The sequence below is a fragment of the Paroedura picta genome, chromosome 1 (genome assembly GCF_049243985.1).
Source record: "Paroedura picta isolate Pp20150507F chromosome 1, Ppicta_v3.0, whole genome shotgun sequence".
Taxonomy (NCBI): Eukaryota; Metazoa; Chordata; class Lepidosauria; order Squamata; family Gekkonidae; genus Paroedura; species Paroedura picta.
This window is the reverse complement of record NC_135369.1, coordinates 47,170,089-47,186,276: the sequence shown is the minus strand read 5'-3', so window position 1 is coordinate 47,186,276 and position 16,188 is coordinate 47,170,089. Positions and strand designations below refer to the sequence as shown.

At 44.2% G+C, this 16,188-nt stretch overlaps 1 protein-coding gene across 2 annotated transcripts in view; it reads right to left on the bottom strand.

The window, feature by feature from the left end:
• Positions 1–5,698, bottom strand: part of SRBD1 (S1 RNA binding domain 1) — a 215,248-nt gene extending 209,550 nt beyond the window's left edge. The window contains exons 1-2 of one of the 2 annotated variants that reach the window (XM_077337219.1): positions 5,504–5,698; positions 2,934–3,013 (exon numbers count right to left, since the gene is read on the bottom strand). In XM_077337219.1, the coding sequence (XP_077193334.1) occupies positions 2,934–3,013 (80 nt within the window). In that variant the 5' untranslated portion in view covers positions 5,504–5,698. The remainder of the gene's footprint in view (positions 1–2,933; positions 3,014–5,503) is intronic. The other variant, XM_077337210.1, reaches the window with a different exon arrangement.
• Between the last annotated feature and the right edge of the window lie 10,490 nt (positions 5,699–16,188).

Here is a 16,188-nt window from a genome sequence, read left to right as displayed (position 1 = left end):
GTTGTTTTTGGGTCACAGCCAAAAGACAAATGAAGGCTAATACTTGACAACAGAACTTCAGCAAAAACAAAGACAAGGCACCTGATGAAAAGGGCTAGAGAACAAATGGGACTCCCAAGTATTCACTTATGTTTCATAGTGGAAAATCAGTTTTCCACTGTAGTATTAGGAATTATTTAATTAAACCCATTTTTTAAGAAGGAGTTGGTTCTTATATGCTGCTTTTCTCAAAGCAGCTTACAATCGCCTTCCCTTTCCTCTCACCACAACAGGTAGGTGAGGCTGAGAGAGCCCTGATATCACTGCTCGGTCAGAACAGTTTTATCAGTGCCCTGGTGAGGCCAAGGTCACCCAGCTGGTTGCATGTGGGGCAGTGCATATGGGGAATCAAACCTGGCTCACCAGATTAGAAGTCTACACTCCTAACCACTACACCAAAGTGGCTTTCAAATAATTAATTTAGAGAATTCTAATCATGGGCAACAGTTTCTAAAATTGCTGCAACAGTGACCAGCAAGTGGCCTTTCATGTGCCCCCTTGTCCTGATGTTTTTACACATCAAGGGATCAACTTGGTCATCATACTTAAGGCTTGTTGGACCACAAGTTAGCAAGCCTGCCCTAGACAGGCAACAGAGACCAAACCTAAAGAATATCACCGAAGAACTATATAACTTTGTTTTGAGGTGGCATCACATGAAGGCCAATCTTAATTGTATTAATCAATGCAATTGAGCCTTCTGTGTATCTGTATACCAGCTGGGAAAGAACAGGATAGTGTCCTGAACAAATGTTACTTCTTAAACTTTAGACCAGTGGTTCTCAACCTTCCTAATGCTACGACCCTTTAATGCAGTTCCTCAGGTTGTGCTAACCCCCAACCATAAAATTATGCAAGTGTTCTTTCACGGAAATTAAACCAAAACTGACCAATGGCATAAAGATCCATTGTTCATGATTGCATATAAATTCATTTTTTTCCAGGGTTTCTCGGTTCAGTTCTGTCTCCTGTCCCGCCGAGCTGCGCTGCCACCTGAAGCGCCTGGCGGGAGACTGGAGCCAAGCTGCTCGCCCTGCCGCAACCCCTGTGAAAGGGTCGTTTGACCCCCAAAAGGGTCCCGACCCCCAGGTTGAGAACCACTGCTTTAGACAAACCATTATAATAATCTGTTTTAAAAAAAATGAATTTAAGAGAAAAGTTAACTTAACTAGTCACTCATGATAAAACTACTCAATTTGAAATTTATTTATTTAACAGTCTTATATTGTACATTTGGCCGCCAAAGGAGGGGAGAAAAAGTAGGGTATAGCATAATTTTAAAACTGCAATCATCACAGCAACTAAAAATGTTTAGAGCAAACACTGACAGCTGATCTTCCATTTCATCCTCACTCACCATACAAGTTGTGTCCCATAGAACAATTGTAAATGTATTTACACATCAATATTGCTATCAACATATTTTCCTCCACAAAAATATTTCTCATGGAACATTGCGTATGATTTCAAGATACAATCAAATTCTTATTAAACATTTATATAGCACTAATCCTCCCCTGTTTAGTGTTGTGCTCCCAATTTGCAGAGGAAGATAACTGTGACTAAAAAATCAAGAGGAGAATGGCTGCCTAGAGCATCTGAGGAAGAGTGCTTGCACTCGAAAGCTCACACCTTGAATAAATCTTTGTTGGTCTTAAAGGTGCTATTGGACTCTATTTTTGAGCTTCAGCTGTAAGTGAACAGGAAATGTCAAAACAAAATTTGAGTCCAATGGCACCTTTAAGATCAACAAAGATTTATTCAAGGCGTGAGCATTCGTGTGCATGCACACTTCCTCATGAAAGCTCACGTCTTGAATAAATAATTATTGGTCTTAAAGATGCCATTGGATCAAAGTTTGTTCTGTTACTTCAGACCAACACGGCTATCCACCTGAATCTAGGAAATGTCAAAGTACGCTCTAGTCCTATGTCCAAACTACAGTGAAATTATTATACACACTACACACACTAGTAATTAAGCCCACTGTAAAAAAAAATACAGCAGGCGCTAGCCATTCCCTACCGCCCTGGCAACGCTGGCCGGGCGGCTGGGCCACCCGAACTCCCCCCCGCAGGCTGAAGCCATTCCCAGGTGGTGATCGGGCTCCCGGGTTGTCTCCCAACCTCCCCAGGCTAAAGCCTCCCCCACACCTGGGAAGGCTTCTTCCTCCCCCCCTCCCCAGGCGAAAGGCCTCTCCAGGCACCGGGGATTGCGATCACCAGCTCTCCAAGCAACCGATCTTACTCCCCGGCGCCTGGGAAGGCTTCCCCCCCCCACCCGAAAGGCTTTTCCAGGCGGCGGGGAGAGTGATCGCCAGCTCTCTGAGCCGCCAATCGCGCTCCCCGGCGCCTGGGAAGGCTTCCCCCCCAGCTGAAAGGCCTCCCCAGGCACCGGTGAATGCGATCGGCAGCTCAGCGAGCCAGCGATAGTGCTCCGTGACACCTGGGAAGGTTTTCACCCCCCTGGGCCAGGCTACAGGGGGCTGCGGGCCTACCTGCCTTGTCAGCAGCCAACAGAGGAATGGCTGTCGTGGGGCGAAGGTTTGGCCTCGTGGGGGGTTGGGAGGCGCTTTGCAGCTCCCAACTGGTCCATGCTGGGGCAAGGAACCAATCAGCAGCAGGACATCCTGTGAGGTCGGTGAGGCTGAGAGAGTTCTGAGAGAACTGTGACTGGCCCATGATCACCCAGTTGGCTGCATGTGAAGGAGTGAGGAATCAAATCCAGTTTTCCATATTAGAGGCCACTGCTCTAAATCACTACACTAAACTGGCTCTCAAGAATTAATTCAACAACTTCTATAGCTGTATAATTATATGGCCATGCATAAGCCCCTTGAAAGTTTAATATGCCTAATTTAGATTAAAAAATAACAACCATCAATTTCAACTCACGATTTAAGGAAGGAAGGTAGTTCATCTTCTGATGTGGCTGGCTTTACTGTTGTTCTAGCTCTTCTAGGCAGAGCTGACATCTGAGAAATTGGGAATAAAAAAAGATCAATATATGATTTTTTTTCCATCTGTAAAGGCCAGGGCAGATACACCACTGCCAACTGCTTTAGAAAGAGCTAAGTAAATAGAAACAGGGCATAGAATCCCAGTACCCCTTTCCACCCATTGCTTTAAGAATACAGATTTCCTCTACTCAGCAGAACTGTATTATGTAAGCAGCAATATTAACTACACCACAGCATCAAATTACATCTGCTCAATCAAATTTCTAGAACTAGCTTCAAATAGCTGGAACAGTGCTTCCAGAACCTGGATTAAACTGAAAACCCAGATCAGTCACCTCATCCCGTATGCCCGCTTAGATGATCTACTGCAGGTTAAAATATGTGCAAATGTAAAGTGCCATCAACTTATGGCCAACTTTTGGAGACCCTGTAGGGTTTTCAAGGAATGAGACTAATGGGGGGGGGGGGTTGCCACTGCTTTCTTCTGCACAGTGATCCTGGAATTCCTTGGCAGTCTCCTATGCAATACTAATCAGAGCCGATCCTGCTTAGATTTGAGATCTGATGACAGTAATTATCCAGCTCAGGATCCAAGCTAAAATACAGGCTAACAACCAGACCAGACCTGAGCCCATATACTGATCTGGTATTTTTACTGTGATACCAAACCCCTGAAATTGTCCATCAAAAAAATCTGGTTGGGAAAAAAATTGTAACTTTACATCCTTATAGCATTGGGCATTTTATAAACCACTACCGGTCAGTCCTAGAGGAGATCAGCCTGGCCTGCTCCTTAGAAGGTCAGATCCTGAAGATGAAACTCAAATACTTTGGCCACCTCATGAGAAGGAAGGACTCCCTGGAGAAGAGCCTAATGTTGGGAGCGACTGAGGGCAAAAGAAGAAGGGGACGACAGAGAATGAGGTGGCTGGATGGAACCACAGTGTGAACTTAAATGGACTCCGGGGAATGGTAGAGGTCAGGAAGGCCTGGAGGATCATTGTCCATGGGGTCGTGATAGGTCAGACATGACATCGCACCTAACAACAACAACCATAAACATGATAGAATGCAATCCATTCAGCATTAAATCCGAATTACCAGCCAGCAAAAAATAAACATACCATAAACATGCTAAACGTAGTAGGAGAGTCTGAATTAAAGCAGCATTAAACAGCAGCACATTCCTGGAACTCAAAATCAGTATTTTCTATCAGTCAGATCAGGATATAAAGGATCGCACCCAGTTCTCCAGATTAGAAGCCGCTGTCTTGACCACTACACTAAGGTGGCTCTCAAGACTTCATTCAATAACTTCCATGGCTGTATATTATAAGTATTTTTGTCCTGCTAGAGTTTACACGTAAATCACAATGGTAAGCACACATCCGGGCCACCAGTATAATTTCCTGCACTCTGTGAGAAATTACTCGCTGTAATGGGGAGAAAACCGTAAACTATTAATGTGATTATTTCATACTTGATGAGTGCAGTTATTTTGTAATCAAATAATATGCTCTTCAGAAATCTCTCTTACAATGTTGTTGTAAGTAGATCATTCTGTTCTTCATTTACATGCATTTATAGACCTGTTATTTGAATCCTCTGCATTTCAGTCTTCTGGCTCTGCTAGTCAAAAGAAACAGTACTGCTTTTTCTGTATTCAGGAAGTCTTCTTTATCTACCAGCTGAGGATAACACTACAGGCACATTTAGAATCTAACTCTCTGGTCTCAGGCAAGAGAACACCTCAGCAGGGTTTGTCACTTGTGGGGGTGCTTCCATGCTGGGGTGGAGAGGGATGGGGCAAGCAACTAGTCTGTTTTAATCATTTATTTTCACAACTGGGAAAGTGTCTGCCATTTATTACCAAACTTGGCATTTTTATTTCTCCAATGGTTTTGTGAACTACAACTGAACTCAAAAGGACTAATCAGTATTTTTAGCAAAGAATGATCACACCACATCATTTGGATGTTATGACACAGTTTACTAACTTGCTACTAATTTACTTTTCCCTCATAGCTACATTCTTAGGATCCTTGTTCCATAGTCCGAGGAAGACTGCCTGCACTGGAAAGCTCACGCCTTGAATAAATCTTTGTTGTTCTTAAAGATGCCATTGGACTCAACTTTTGTTGTATTACAAGCCCCTGTTTCCTTTGGCATCCCCCCAGTAACTGTTACTGACCCTTCTCTCTGGTTGCATTGTTACTGTGCGGGTCTCAATACATAAACAAACGCGGGCTGGTGAAAGGCTTGCGCCGCAATTCAGCAGCCCTCTGAAGATCGAGCGCCAGCGCCGGTCCTGCAGATCGTGCCCCCCCCCCCCCCAAGCGTGGCGGAAGGACGCGCCGGCCGGTATCCTCCTTTTGCCTCGGTTTAAGGCCGTAGCGAAAACCAGGGGAGTGTCAGCCGCATGGCCTGAGCACAGCCCCCTCCAGCAGCAGCAGCAGCAGCAGCCGCCGCCCCGGAAGCTTCATTCCTCCCCTTCCCACCACGCACCTTGCCGCGCTGCTCGGTCTCCGGGGCAGGAGAGGGGGCCCGCGGGAATCGCTTTTCGCGCCCCTCCCGTCGCTGAGGCGGGCTTCGGTTTTGAAAGCGGCGCCACGACGACCAGAGCGGCAAAGCAGCGTCAGGCACCAACCCCCCGGCAGCCTCCAAAACGGCCAGCCCTGGGAGGAGGAGGAAGGGGAGGAAGTGATTGCTCTGCAAAGCGAGCAAGCCCCGGAACAGCTAGCCGCCAGTCCGCCAGGGGAGGTGGCTGGGGGCCGGGGGCTGAGCTCCCGTCCCCCGGCTCTGGTGAGCCCGGACTGCACCGGGGCAGCGCCACTAGAGCTCGTGCTGGTCGACAACAGTGCGGCTGAAACCTGCCGGCCGCGCTGCCCAGCAAAAGGGGGGGGGGAGTAGTTCTCATCCTCTCCCTCTCCAACCGCCCCAAAATGCAATTTGGAGCTTCTGCAAAAAAGGGAGACAAGTGCTTGTTGCCTGTCATAGGTCTGCAGGTTGATAATCGTAGCTCCCCCGCGATTGCAGCATCAGGCATGATGACCTTAACTGACTTGCATGGATAGGGTTGAGAAATGCCTGGAAATTTGTGGGGTGGAACTCGGCAGGGTTTTAAGCCATAGAGTCCACTGCCTCAAACAGCCTCTTTATATTCCGGGGAAGTAATCTCTGGCATAAGGAGGGAGCTTTCCATGCCCACCTGGCAACAACAAAAGCACCGTCTAGGGCAGTGGTCCCCAACCTTTTTATCACCAAGGACCACTCAACGCTGGGGACCACTCAATGCCTTTTACTGAGGCCCGGTGGGGGGGTAGTTTACTCCTCTACTCTCAACCACTGCCCTAACTCTCTCTGATAGCTATGGTAATGTTTAAACATCCCTTCAAAATAAGATACAGACATGCCACAACAATGAACATAAGGAACATTTTATTTTCATGGAAGTTTTAACTCATGACAATGACAAATCAATGGGAACCCTGAGCTTGTTTCTCTGCAACGAGATAGTCCCATCTGGGAGTGATGGGAGACAATGACGCCCAAAGTGTGTTGTAAAGGGCCGGGGGGGGGGAGAAGGCATCCTTTGCGTCCCACCTCCAATTAGTCGACAGACCACATGTGGTCCGCCGCCCACAGGTTGGGGATCGCTAGTCTATGGGACAGAATTGGAAGGCTTGGGGCTTTTTTGTTTGTGGTGGTACTCACTGATAGCAGTATTTGGGGGGAGGGTCTGCACGCTCATGTCCTGAGGTATCAACATTTGAATGAGTGCCTTTTGGGGTTGTATTCAAAAAGTGCAAATACTAATACATGTGGGTGCACCAATTCCACCAATGTACCCCCTCAGGACTTGGGAGAACCCTGCAAAAAGCTGCTGGTGGTTAATGTCAAATACAAAACATCCTATTTGAAATGATATAGTAAGAATTGTATCTGTGGGACCCTCTCCTCCACTGTACCCCCCCAAGAGCACTGCAATCTGGCAATCAGAATTTGCTCAGCATCCCTGGCCCCAAAAATGTAAGCATAGCCTCAAGGCTTTTTCAACCTTGGCCCTGATGGCATCCTCTACCCTGCAGGCCCTTAATCAGTTTCACGGGGCCTGTAAAATGGAGCTGTTCTGTCTACCAGGCCTATGGTTGAGCCCTAGAAACAATATCAGGATATGCTGGTCTCCCTGCCTAAAAATCCACCTATTAGACTAAGAATTTACATCCCTCCCGTTTATTTAATATAACCCTAGGAGGAGGCTTGTTGGCAACTCTGAGGTGCTAGAGAAGGGTGGAATACAAGAGGAAAATTAAATTTGATTAAATTTATAGGACCAAATAAAACATGCAGCAGGTTAACAAGAGCTGTTGGAAATATGTTATACCTAGGGCTGCCATCTCCCTCCTGGCCAATGGCAGATGGGAAGGTAGGGTTGCCATATCCTGGTAGGAATTTCCAAAAGATTTGGGAGTGGAGCCTGAGGAGGACTGAGACCTCATGCATAGAATACACCCTTCCAAAGCATCCATTTTATCCACTTCTTTAGTCAGAAGATAAGCTATAATTCTAGGGGACCCCGAATTCCAAACTGGAGGCTGGTTAGGGGATCCCCAGTTCCCACGTAGAAGCTGGCATCCCTAGTTATATCACTATACATTAGTAGCATGGCCTGGGACAAATAAGTTTTGAGGGGAATATGGAAGGCCCTTCTGTCAAGGTGTTTCCAGCAACTGGAGGGACATGTAGAATTTTAATGAGGTATATAGAGAAATTTCAGCTGAGTAAGGATGGGAACTAACAACTGGATTGTAATGGTAGGCCTTTTGTGCTTGCTGATTAAACTGCGGGAATGTCTACCTGCATTTCAGACCCTTCTTCCCAGGGCTGTTTTAACATAGTTAATGTAACATGTTGTCATCTGGAACTTTAGTCAGCAAGAGTTCAAATTCTGTGCTTAAGCTTCCATAAGCCCCACTGGTAACCCTCCAAAACTTTTTTCTCCAGGGAACCTGATATCTGTATATTGGAGACCAGTTGCAATTCTGGGGGAATCTCTAAGCTTCACCTTGAGCTTGGCAACCTACTCCACTCACAGGAAAACGTGCCAATAGCTCGATTGTTCTTTAACAAAGGAATCTAATCACTAAGTCCAGCCTTGAAAAGCTGACATTATTATCTTTACTGCAGGCTGTATAGTAGGGTTTTTATTGCATTTTATTAATAATGGTTTTAGTTTTGATGGCGCTATGGTAGGGACTTAAAAAAACTGATCTAACATTTGTGTGTAAACTGTCTTTGGAATATTGACAAAAATATTCCACAAGTAAGTAACTTTAGACCAGAATGGCTACATCATCTTTTGCAGCACCTTTTACTTCCCTCCCCCTTTTTTTATTGAACAGGCAGCATAAGAAAGTGTCCAGTGTGATTTAAAAGCATTCACCCTGATCCTTAAATACTAACTATCCCCAAAAACGAGTACCTAACAACCTTTTCTACAGGTTGTTAATGTTTGGATGACACTACCCTCCTATCAGAAACTAAGGTAGGCCAAGAATACCTGATCACAAAAATCAGTGATGAAAGCAAGAAATTTGGCTCGAACAAGCTGAGGGCCCTGCGGAAGCTTCCAATGTTCCACAGGGCCTGTAAGACAAAACTCTTCCAAGTTATAAATTGAATACATAAATAAGAAAAATAAGACAAAAACAGATGTGTCACAATAGCAATTTATGGTGAAGAGATCGAATGCATTCAAGAATTAATTTTTCTTGTATCACAAATGGATCAGAATGGTGGTTGCAGTATCAAAATTAAATGTCAAATTGCTTTGGGTTACTCAGCTGTGATAAGCTTGAACCAAGAAAAGCAAGATCATAGCCTCATTGCTAAATGTAACTTAGTTCGATCTATCATGTTTCCAGTAGCCACTTACGGCTATGAAAGTTGGGTGATAAAGAAAGGCAGGAGAGAGTTGATTCATTTGAACTCTGGAGCCGGAGAAATCTGCTGCGAATTCTACAGACAGCAAAAGTCACAAACAAGGATATACTAGCGCACTTAGAATCATAGAATCATGGAATCATAGAATCATAGAGTTGGAAGAGGCCATACAAGCCATCTAGTCCAACGCCCTGCTCAATGCAGGATCAGCCCTAAGCATCCTAAAGCATCCAAGAAAAGTGTGTATCCAACCTTTGCTTGAAGACCGCCAGTGAGGGGGAGTTCACCACCTCCTTAGGCAGCCTATTCCACTGCTGAACTACTCTGACTGTGGGGCTTTCCGCACGCCTTCAAAATCGCACAATGGTTGCCAATTGAAAACGCTACTGATTTGCCATTATGCACAACGTCGTTGACAATCTGCCACACACCTGAAACCGATCCACAAAAAGCGCTTCCTTGTAGCGCTTTCAGGGAAATCCCCAAAAGTGAATTCACCCTCCGGAAAGCGCTACACTCCTGCAACCAATCTGCAACACTAGCGGGAAAGTTCTGTGCGTTACCATTGTTGTGGTTTCTACAAAGTCCCTCCCCCTGGCTCTCCTCTGATCTTCCGGCGAAGCGATCGCCATTTTTTTTTCTCCGAGCGAGCGGAGTTCAACCCACCAGCGAGCCTCTGTTTAGAGGCTTCCCCGGCTTCAGTCCCTCCCCAGAGCTGTTTAGTCACTAAGCACAAACAACAGAGAAACCCGTTTGCTGATGTATTTTCCCTTTATTTTTCACACTGTTTTCGGCCGAAAATCACGCCTGTGAGGGGGGGGATTTTTTTTTTCACTGGGGGGAGCGTGGCAACGATGAAACGGCAGCTCAAACACACCTGCCAGCTGGATGGGTCTCTCCGTTGCAACGAAGCAACGCATATTCGTTGCAACGGGTGTGTGTGTGTGTGTTTTTTTTTTTTTAAAAAAACCTTTCTTAAAGGGAAACGGGCTGTTTGGGAGCATGCTAACGGCCGCCCATTGGCTGCTTGACGGCCAGGGGCGGGACAAACTCGGCAATAGCGCTTCCTTTCTAGCGATTTTTGCCGAGACCGGAAGCCTGCGGGAAACGCTGGAAACGCAACTGGATTCCATTACAAAGGCAGGTATGCATAACGACGAATTCCACTATTTTAAATGGTGATTTTTCATTCAGCAAACAATTTGCTACAAGCATCCCAGTGCGGAAAGCCCCTGTGAATTTTTTCCCCTGATATCTAGCCTATATCGTTGTACTTGAAGTTTAAACCCATTACTGCGTGTCCTCTCCTCTGCAGCCAACGGAAACAGCATCCTGCCCTCCTCCAAGTGACAACCTTTCAAATACTTAAGAAGGCTATCATGTCCCCTCTCAACCTCCTTTTCTCCAGGCTGAACATTCCCAAGTCCCTCAACCTATCTTCATAGTGCTTGGTCCCTTGGCCCCAGATCATCCTCGTCGCTCTCCTCTGTACCCTTTCAATTTTACTTAAAGGCTGATGTATCACTGGAATGCAAAATCACAAAACTGCATCTCATTTACTTTAGCCATATCATATCCAAATCAGTGAAGAAGGCAATTATGCTAGGGTTGGTCAGTAGTAAAATGAAATCAGGCTGACAAAGACCACAGTGGTTAGATATGATCAAAATGGACACTGCCCAGAGCATTATTCAACTAAAAGAAGCAGTACAAGATTGAAAAATATGGTTGACCCATGCTGACCCATAGGATCACCAAAAGTTGGACATCTGAATGGCTAGCAGCCATCAAAGTTTCTACAAAGCTGAAGTGGAATAAATTTGTAATTTTAACTTCTAGCCACTAGATGCTGCTATGTACTAGAAAGCACTGATTTTTCCATTTAATTTCAAAGTCCACACTACTCTCTGTGGTTGGTGACTATCACTACTATTTAATGCAGCATGCAGAATATGTACACCTCCCTGAGCTTTTCAAGAGTAGGAGTAAAATGTGGGAGGGTAGATGCATAATCAGGAGGTCCCAGAGGCTTACAAGAACTTGAGGCCTAGTCTGGTGATGATCTATGAAATGCTGTGTTTATTCTCTTTGCTTTTAGTGTTTATAGAACATTGTAACCTGCCTTGGCAGGAAATGCCACTTTAAATAAGTTGTAGTGGCATACATAGTCCCCCTTCAAGGATCGCTGCCTTGTTGTGGCAAGGGGGCTTGCGTAGTTCAGTGAAGCTATGAGCTATACCGTGCAGGGCCACCCAAGACGGACAGGTCATAGCTGAGAGCTCTGACAAAAGGTGATCCACTGGAGAAGGAAATGGCAAACCACTCCAGTATCTTTGCTATGAAAACTCTATGGACAGTTCCAATAGGCATAACGATATGACGCCGGAAGATGAGCCCCTCAGGTCGGAAGGTGTCCAATATGCTACTGGGGATGAGCAGACGGCTAGTACGAGTAGCGCCAGAATGAATGAAGCGACTGGGCCAAAGCCGAAAGGACGCTCAGTTGTGGAAGTAACTGGTGGCGAAAAGACAGTCCGATGCTGTAAAGATTTTTATTCCATAGGAACCTGGAACGTCAGATCCATGAATCAAGGCAAGCTGGACATAGTCAAACAAGAAATGACAAGACTGAACATCGACATTTTAGGAATCAGTGAACTAAAATGGATAGGAATGGGTGAATTTAATTCAGATGACCATCAGGTATACTACTGTGGACAAGAATCTCACAGAAGAAATGGAGTAGCTTTCATAATCAATAAGAGAGTAGGAAAAGCAGTCTTGGGATACAATCCCCAAAATGACAGAATGATCTCAGTTCGAATCCAAGGCAAACCATTCAACATCACAGTGATCCAGGTCTATGCCCCAACCACTGCTGCTGAAGAGGAAGAAGTTGATCAGTTCTGTGAAGCCCTACAACACCTTCTAGAAGCAACGCCAAAAAATGATCATGGGGGATTGGAATGCTAAAGTAGGAAGCCAAAAGATAATCGGGATAACAGGCAAGTTTGGCCTTGGAGTACAAAATGAAGCAGGGCACAGGCTGGTACAATTTTGTCAAGAGAATACAATGGTCATAGCAAACACTCTTTTCCAACAACCCAAGAGACGACTCTACACATGGACATCACCAGACGGTCAACACAGAAATCAGATTGACTATGTGCTCTGCAGCCAAAGATGGAAAAGTTCTATCCAGTCAATAAAAACAAGACCAGGAGCTGATTGTGGTTCAGATCATGAGCTTCTTGTTGCAAAATTTAGGCTTAAATTGAAGAAAGTAGGGAAAAGCACTAGGCCACTCAGGTATGAACTAAATCATATCCCCGACGAATACACAGTAGAGGTGACAAATAGATTTAGTCAGTCAGTAACCTTTTATTGGCATAAAATGTATAAGACATATAAAAATAGGGTTTAAAATTTCAACAAAATAATAAAATGGGGTTACATAACCAAACAGATCTTAAAATGATTAAATAAACTATAAAAGATAAAATACAAGGTAGGCAGCATATTATAAAAGCATCTTAGTTAAAACTCTGGCAACTAAAATGGTTATCTCTGGGTCTTTGTCAGAGAGCAGAAATTGCAAGGTCATAGATTTACTTACAGAAGGCTTGTTTCCCAGCAAAGCAACAAAGCTGTCATCCCGACACTGCTCATATAAGGGGCAATCTAACAAAATGTGTGAGACAGAGTCAGGGCAACCAGAACCACACGGACAGAGTCTCGCATGGTATGGGATATGGTGGAATCTTCCCTCTAAGACCTTTGAGGGGAAAGCATTCATTCGTGCCAGGAGAAAAGCTCTTCTCAGGGGTGGGACATCAAGGAGATGCAAATATGTCGGCATAATATTTCTCTGCATAATGATGCCAAAGAATGCTGGTGAGCAGACTCGAGGCTGGGTAGGTATGAGTTCCTGCTGCTCATGATCTAATATTCTCTGTTTAATAATCCGGAAGATACATTTTTCTTCCAGAGGTAGTAGGGAGTTCAGATCGATGCCAATGGAGACTAATTTTTGTTCAATAGCCTGGAACCATTGAAATTTAAGAGGGTCACTTTTTAGACAAGTTGAAAGGCTGCCAGTTTCTATTCTAAAAAACAGTCTGACCCAGAATTTAAAAGTAGCTATCCAGGCCCTTGTCTCTACCCTAATTTGGCCAAATTCTGCGCAAATGGCATGGTAGGAGACACAGTTGGGAACCCCTGCAATTTGCCTATAGAAAGCAGATTGAACACCCTCAATAGATTTATTAAAGGCAGGAACCCATAAGGGGCATCCAAACAGGAGCTGGGACATTACTTTGGCATTAAAAATTTTAATTGCTGCAGGGATAAATTGGTTACCTTTCGCAGAGAAAAAGAACTGTTTTATCAAGGAAGATGAGCATTTGGCCAGATTGATAGCTCGTTGGCAGTGGGAGCTCCATTTCTGGTTATACTGGAAGGTAACACCTAGATACTTAAATGTTTTGACTTGTTCTATTGAAGTGCCTCCAATAGACCAAGTCATTGCATGCCAGCTCTTAGAGAAAACCAAAACTTTTGTTTTACCATAGTTAATTACTAACTTATTATCTTGGCAATATTTGTAAAAGGTGGATAAGTATCGTTGTAAGCCAACCCTTGTGTATGAGAGTATTGTAGTATCGTCGGCATACAACGAATATGCTGGGAACCAAGTTTTGGGGGATGACCATTAATAGGTTCCAGTTTTAACGCTAAATCATTAATGAATAAATTAAACAACAAGGGGGCCAGAGTACAGCCTTGCTTAACTCCAATGGTCATTGAGATCTTAGAGGTTAAGTCTCCCTTTGAAGAGTACCGGACTTGGCAGGAGGTGGACACATAAAGTTTTTGGATGAGAAACACAAGTCTCGGTTCCATACCCATTGATCGCAATTTATTCCAGAGCATATCCCTATCTATCTTATCAAAGGCACTTTTAAGGTCTATAAAAGCTGTGTATAGCCTCTTACCATTTTGGGACGTATATTTCTCGGCCAGGCATGAGAGAGTTAAACAATGATCTATAGTAGAGTTACCCTGCAAGAAACCAATCTGTTCAGGACCTATAATTCTTTGAGAGCGAGCCCAATCAGCTAGGCTCCGTTCGAGATGTTTTGCATAAATCTTACCTATAATTGATAATAAACTAATAGGTCTAAAATTATTAGGGTCATTATGGTCACCATTTTTAAACATGGGAACAATGATTGAATTCAACCAAGAACTTGGGACAATCCCATGTAAGTCAATTAAGGTAAATAAGTTGGCCAAGGGAGGAGCCCACCATTTAGGGTTGTTTTTTAGAAGTTCAGCTGAAAGAGCATCCTGGCCTGGGGCTTTGCCTAACTTAAGGCTCAGAATTAGTTCCTCTACTTCGTCAGGCAAAACTGGGGACCATCTAGGGACATTAGTTGGGATGGAGTCATTCAGCAGATTTTCTGGAGCTGCTGGGACATTAAATAGAGCAGAAAAATGATCAACCCAAACTTGGGGGGCAATAATAAGTTCTAAATTATCAGTCTTCCCCCTCAAGGGTCCTCTTACAGCTGACCAGAATGCTTTGGAATTTTTGGATTTAACAATGTCAAATAGGCGGGCCCAATTATCGTGAGAGTAAAGCCGTTTTTTCTCTTGGATAAGATAATTATACTGGTTTTTTTGTTCAAAGTAACTGTGGATAATAGTCTGATCCTCTGACGATTGGGCCTGTCTAAATAGCTCTCTGTTTTTTTTTTTTGAGATATGACATTCTTGGTCAAACCAGGAGGAATTGCTGCCTTTGTTACAGACTGGTTGTGCTTTAAGGCCGCATAGGTCAACTATCTGAGAATACAGCTTTACAGCAGTCATAGGTGAGCTTGAGTTAATTAAAGTCTCCCGAAGTTCTATCATTCTTTCAGATTCCAAAAGAGATGTGATCTCTTTCTCCATCTTAGCAGACCATCTAATCCGTTTCAAACAAGATTCAGTGGGAACTGCTGGTAGAGATACACTGGGACTGCAAACATCTATCCCAGTATGATCCCAGTTTAGAGTCAGTGGAAGGTGGTCACTCTCAGTACGTGACTCTATAGAGAAAGAAGAAATATTTTGGAAGCAGTTAAAAGTGCATAGGCCGTAATCAATCACACTCTGTCCTCGAGGGGACGCGAATGTGAAATCTGCAGATGTGGGAAACTTGCTTTGACCATTTAATATCAGAAAATTGTGCTCTATACAGAATTCAGTTAATTTGATCCCTGCCTCATTAACGACACTGTCCTTTGAGTTCCTCAAAGGCCAAATGGAGGGTAGTAAGTCCTCATCATCTTCCCCAAACCCCAACCTTGCAAAGATTTCATTATTATTAGTGCCAATTCGAGCATTAAAATCTCCTAAAATAATGAATTGTGCTGAGGAGTGGTCCTTATATATTGAAAATATAAAATTAGAAAATTTGGCCCAGTTTTGGTTGAGAGTCAAATAATTCTGGGCAGGAGGGAGATAAACATTAATTATTATTAGTGAGGAATTATTCCAGTGCAATAGGATGGCCATAGCTAAATTTTGGCAGCAGCCTAAAATAGAAGGGTTAGCAACAGAGTCAATCTTCAGCAAGGTGGAAATGCCCGCTTTGTAACGTCCCTTGGGCTCATTTTTATAGGCTGGTAAGTTAAATGATGTAAATCCCTTGAGATGAATTTTTTCTTGAAACCAAGTTTCCTGGAGGAGAATACAATCAAAGGAGGTTAAGAATTCCGCAAAATCAGAGTCTCCGGATTTGTTTTTCCATCCAGCGATGTTCCAGGATGCTATCCGAAGTCTAGGATGGGAATGGTCTCCAAATAGTCAATCATTTCTTGCAGCTGGTTCTTCAGGTTGCGTCCACTGGGGAGAAGGATCAGAGTTGGTCTGAGTGAGCTCCTCCCCTTCTGGGGTCTTATGATCTTCCTGGAGAGATTTTGCTTGTGGAGATTTTCCTTCCACGTTTGCATTAGTCTTTGGCGTATTATGGGATGAGGTGGAAGGTGAAGAATCTAACAGATTTAAGGAATTAGATCTGATAGACAGAGTGCCTGAAGAACTATGGACGGAGGTTCGCAACATTGTACAAGAGGTAGCAACTAAAACCGTCCCAAAGAAAAAGAAATGCAAGAAATCAAAATGGCTGTCTGAGGAAGCTTTACAAATAGCTAAGGAGAGAAGGGAAGTGAAAGGCAAAGGAGAAAGAGAAAGATACACCC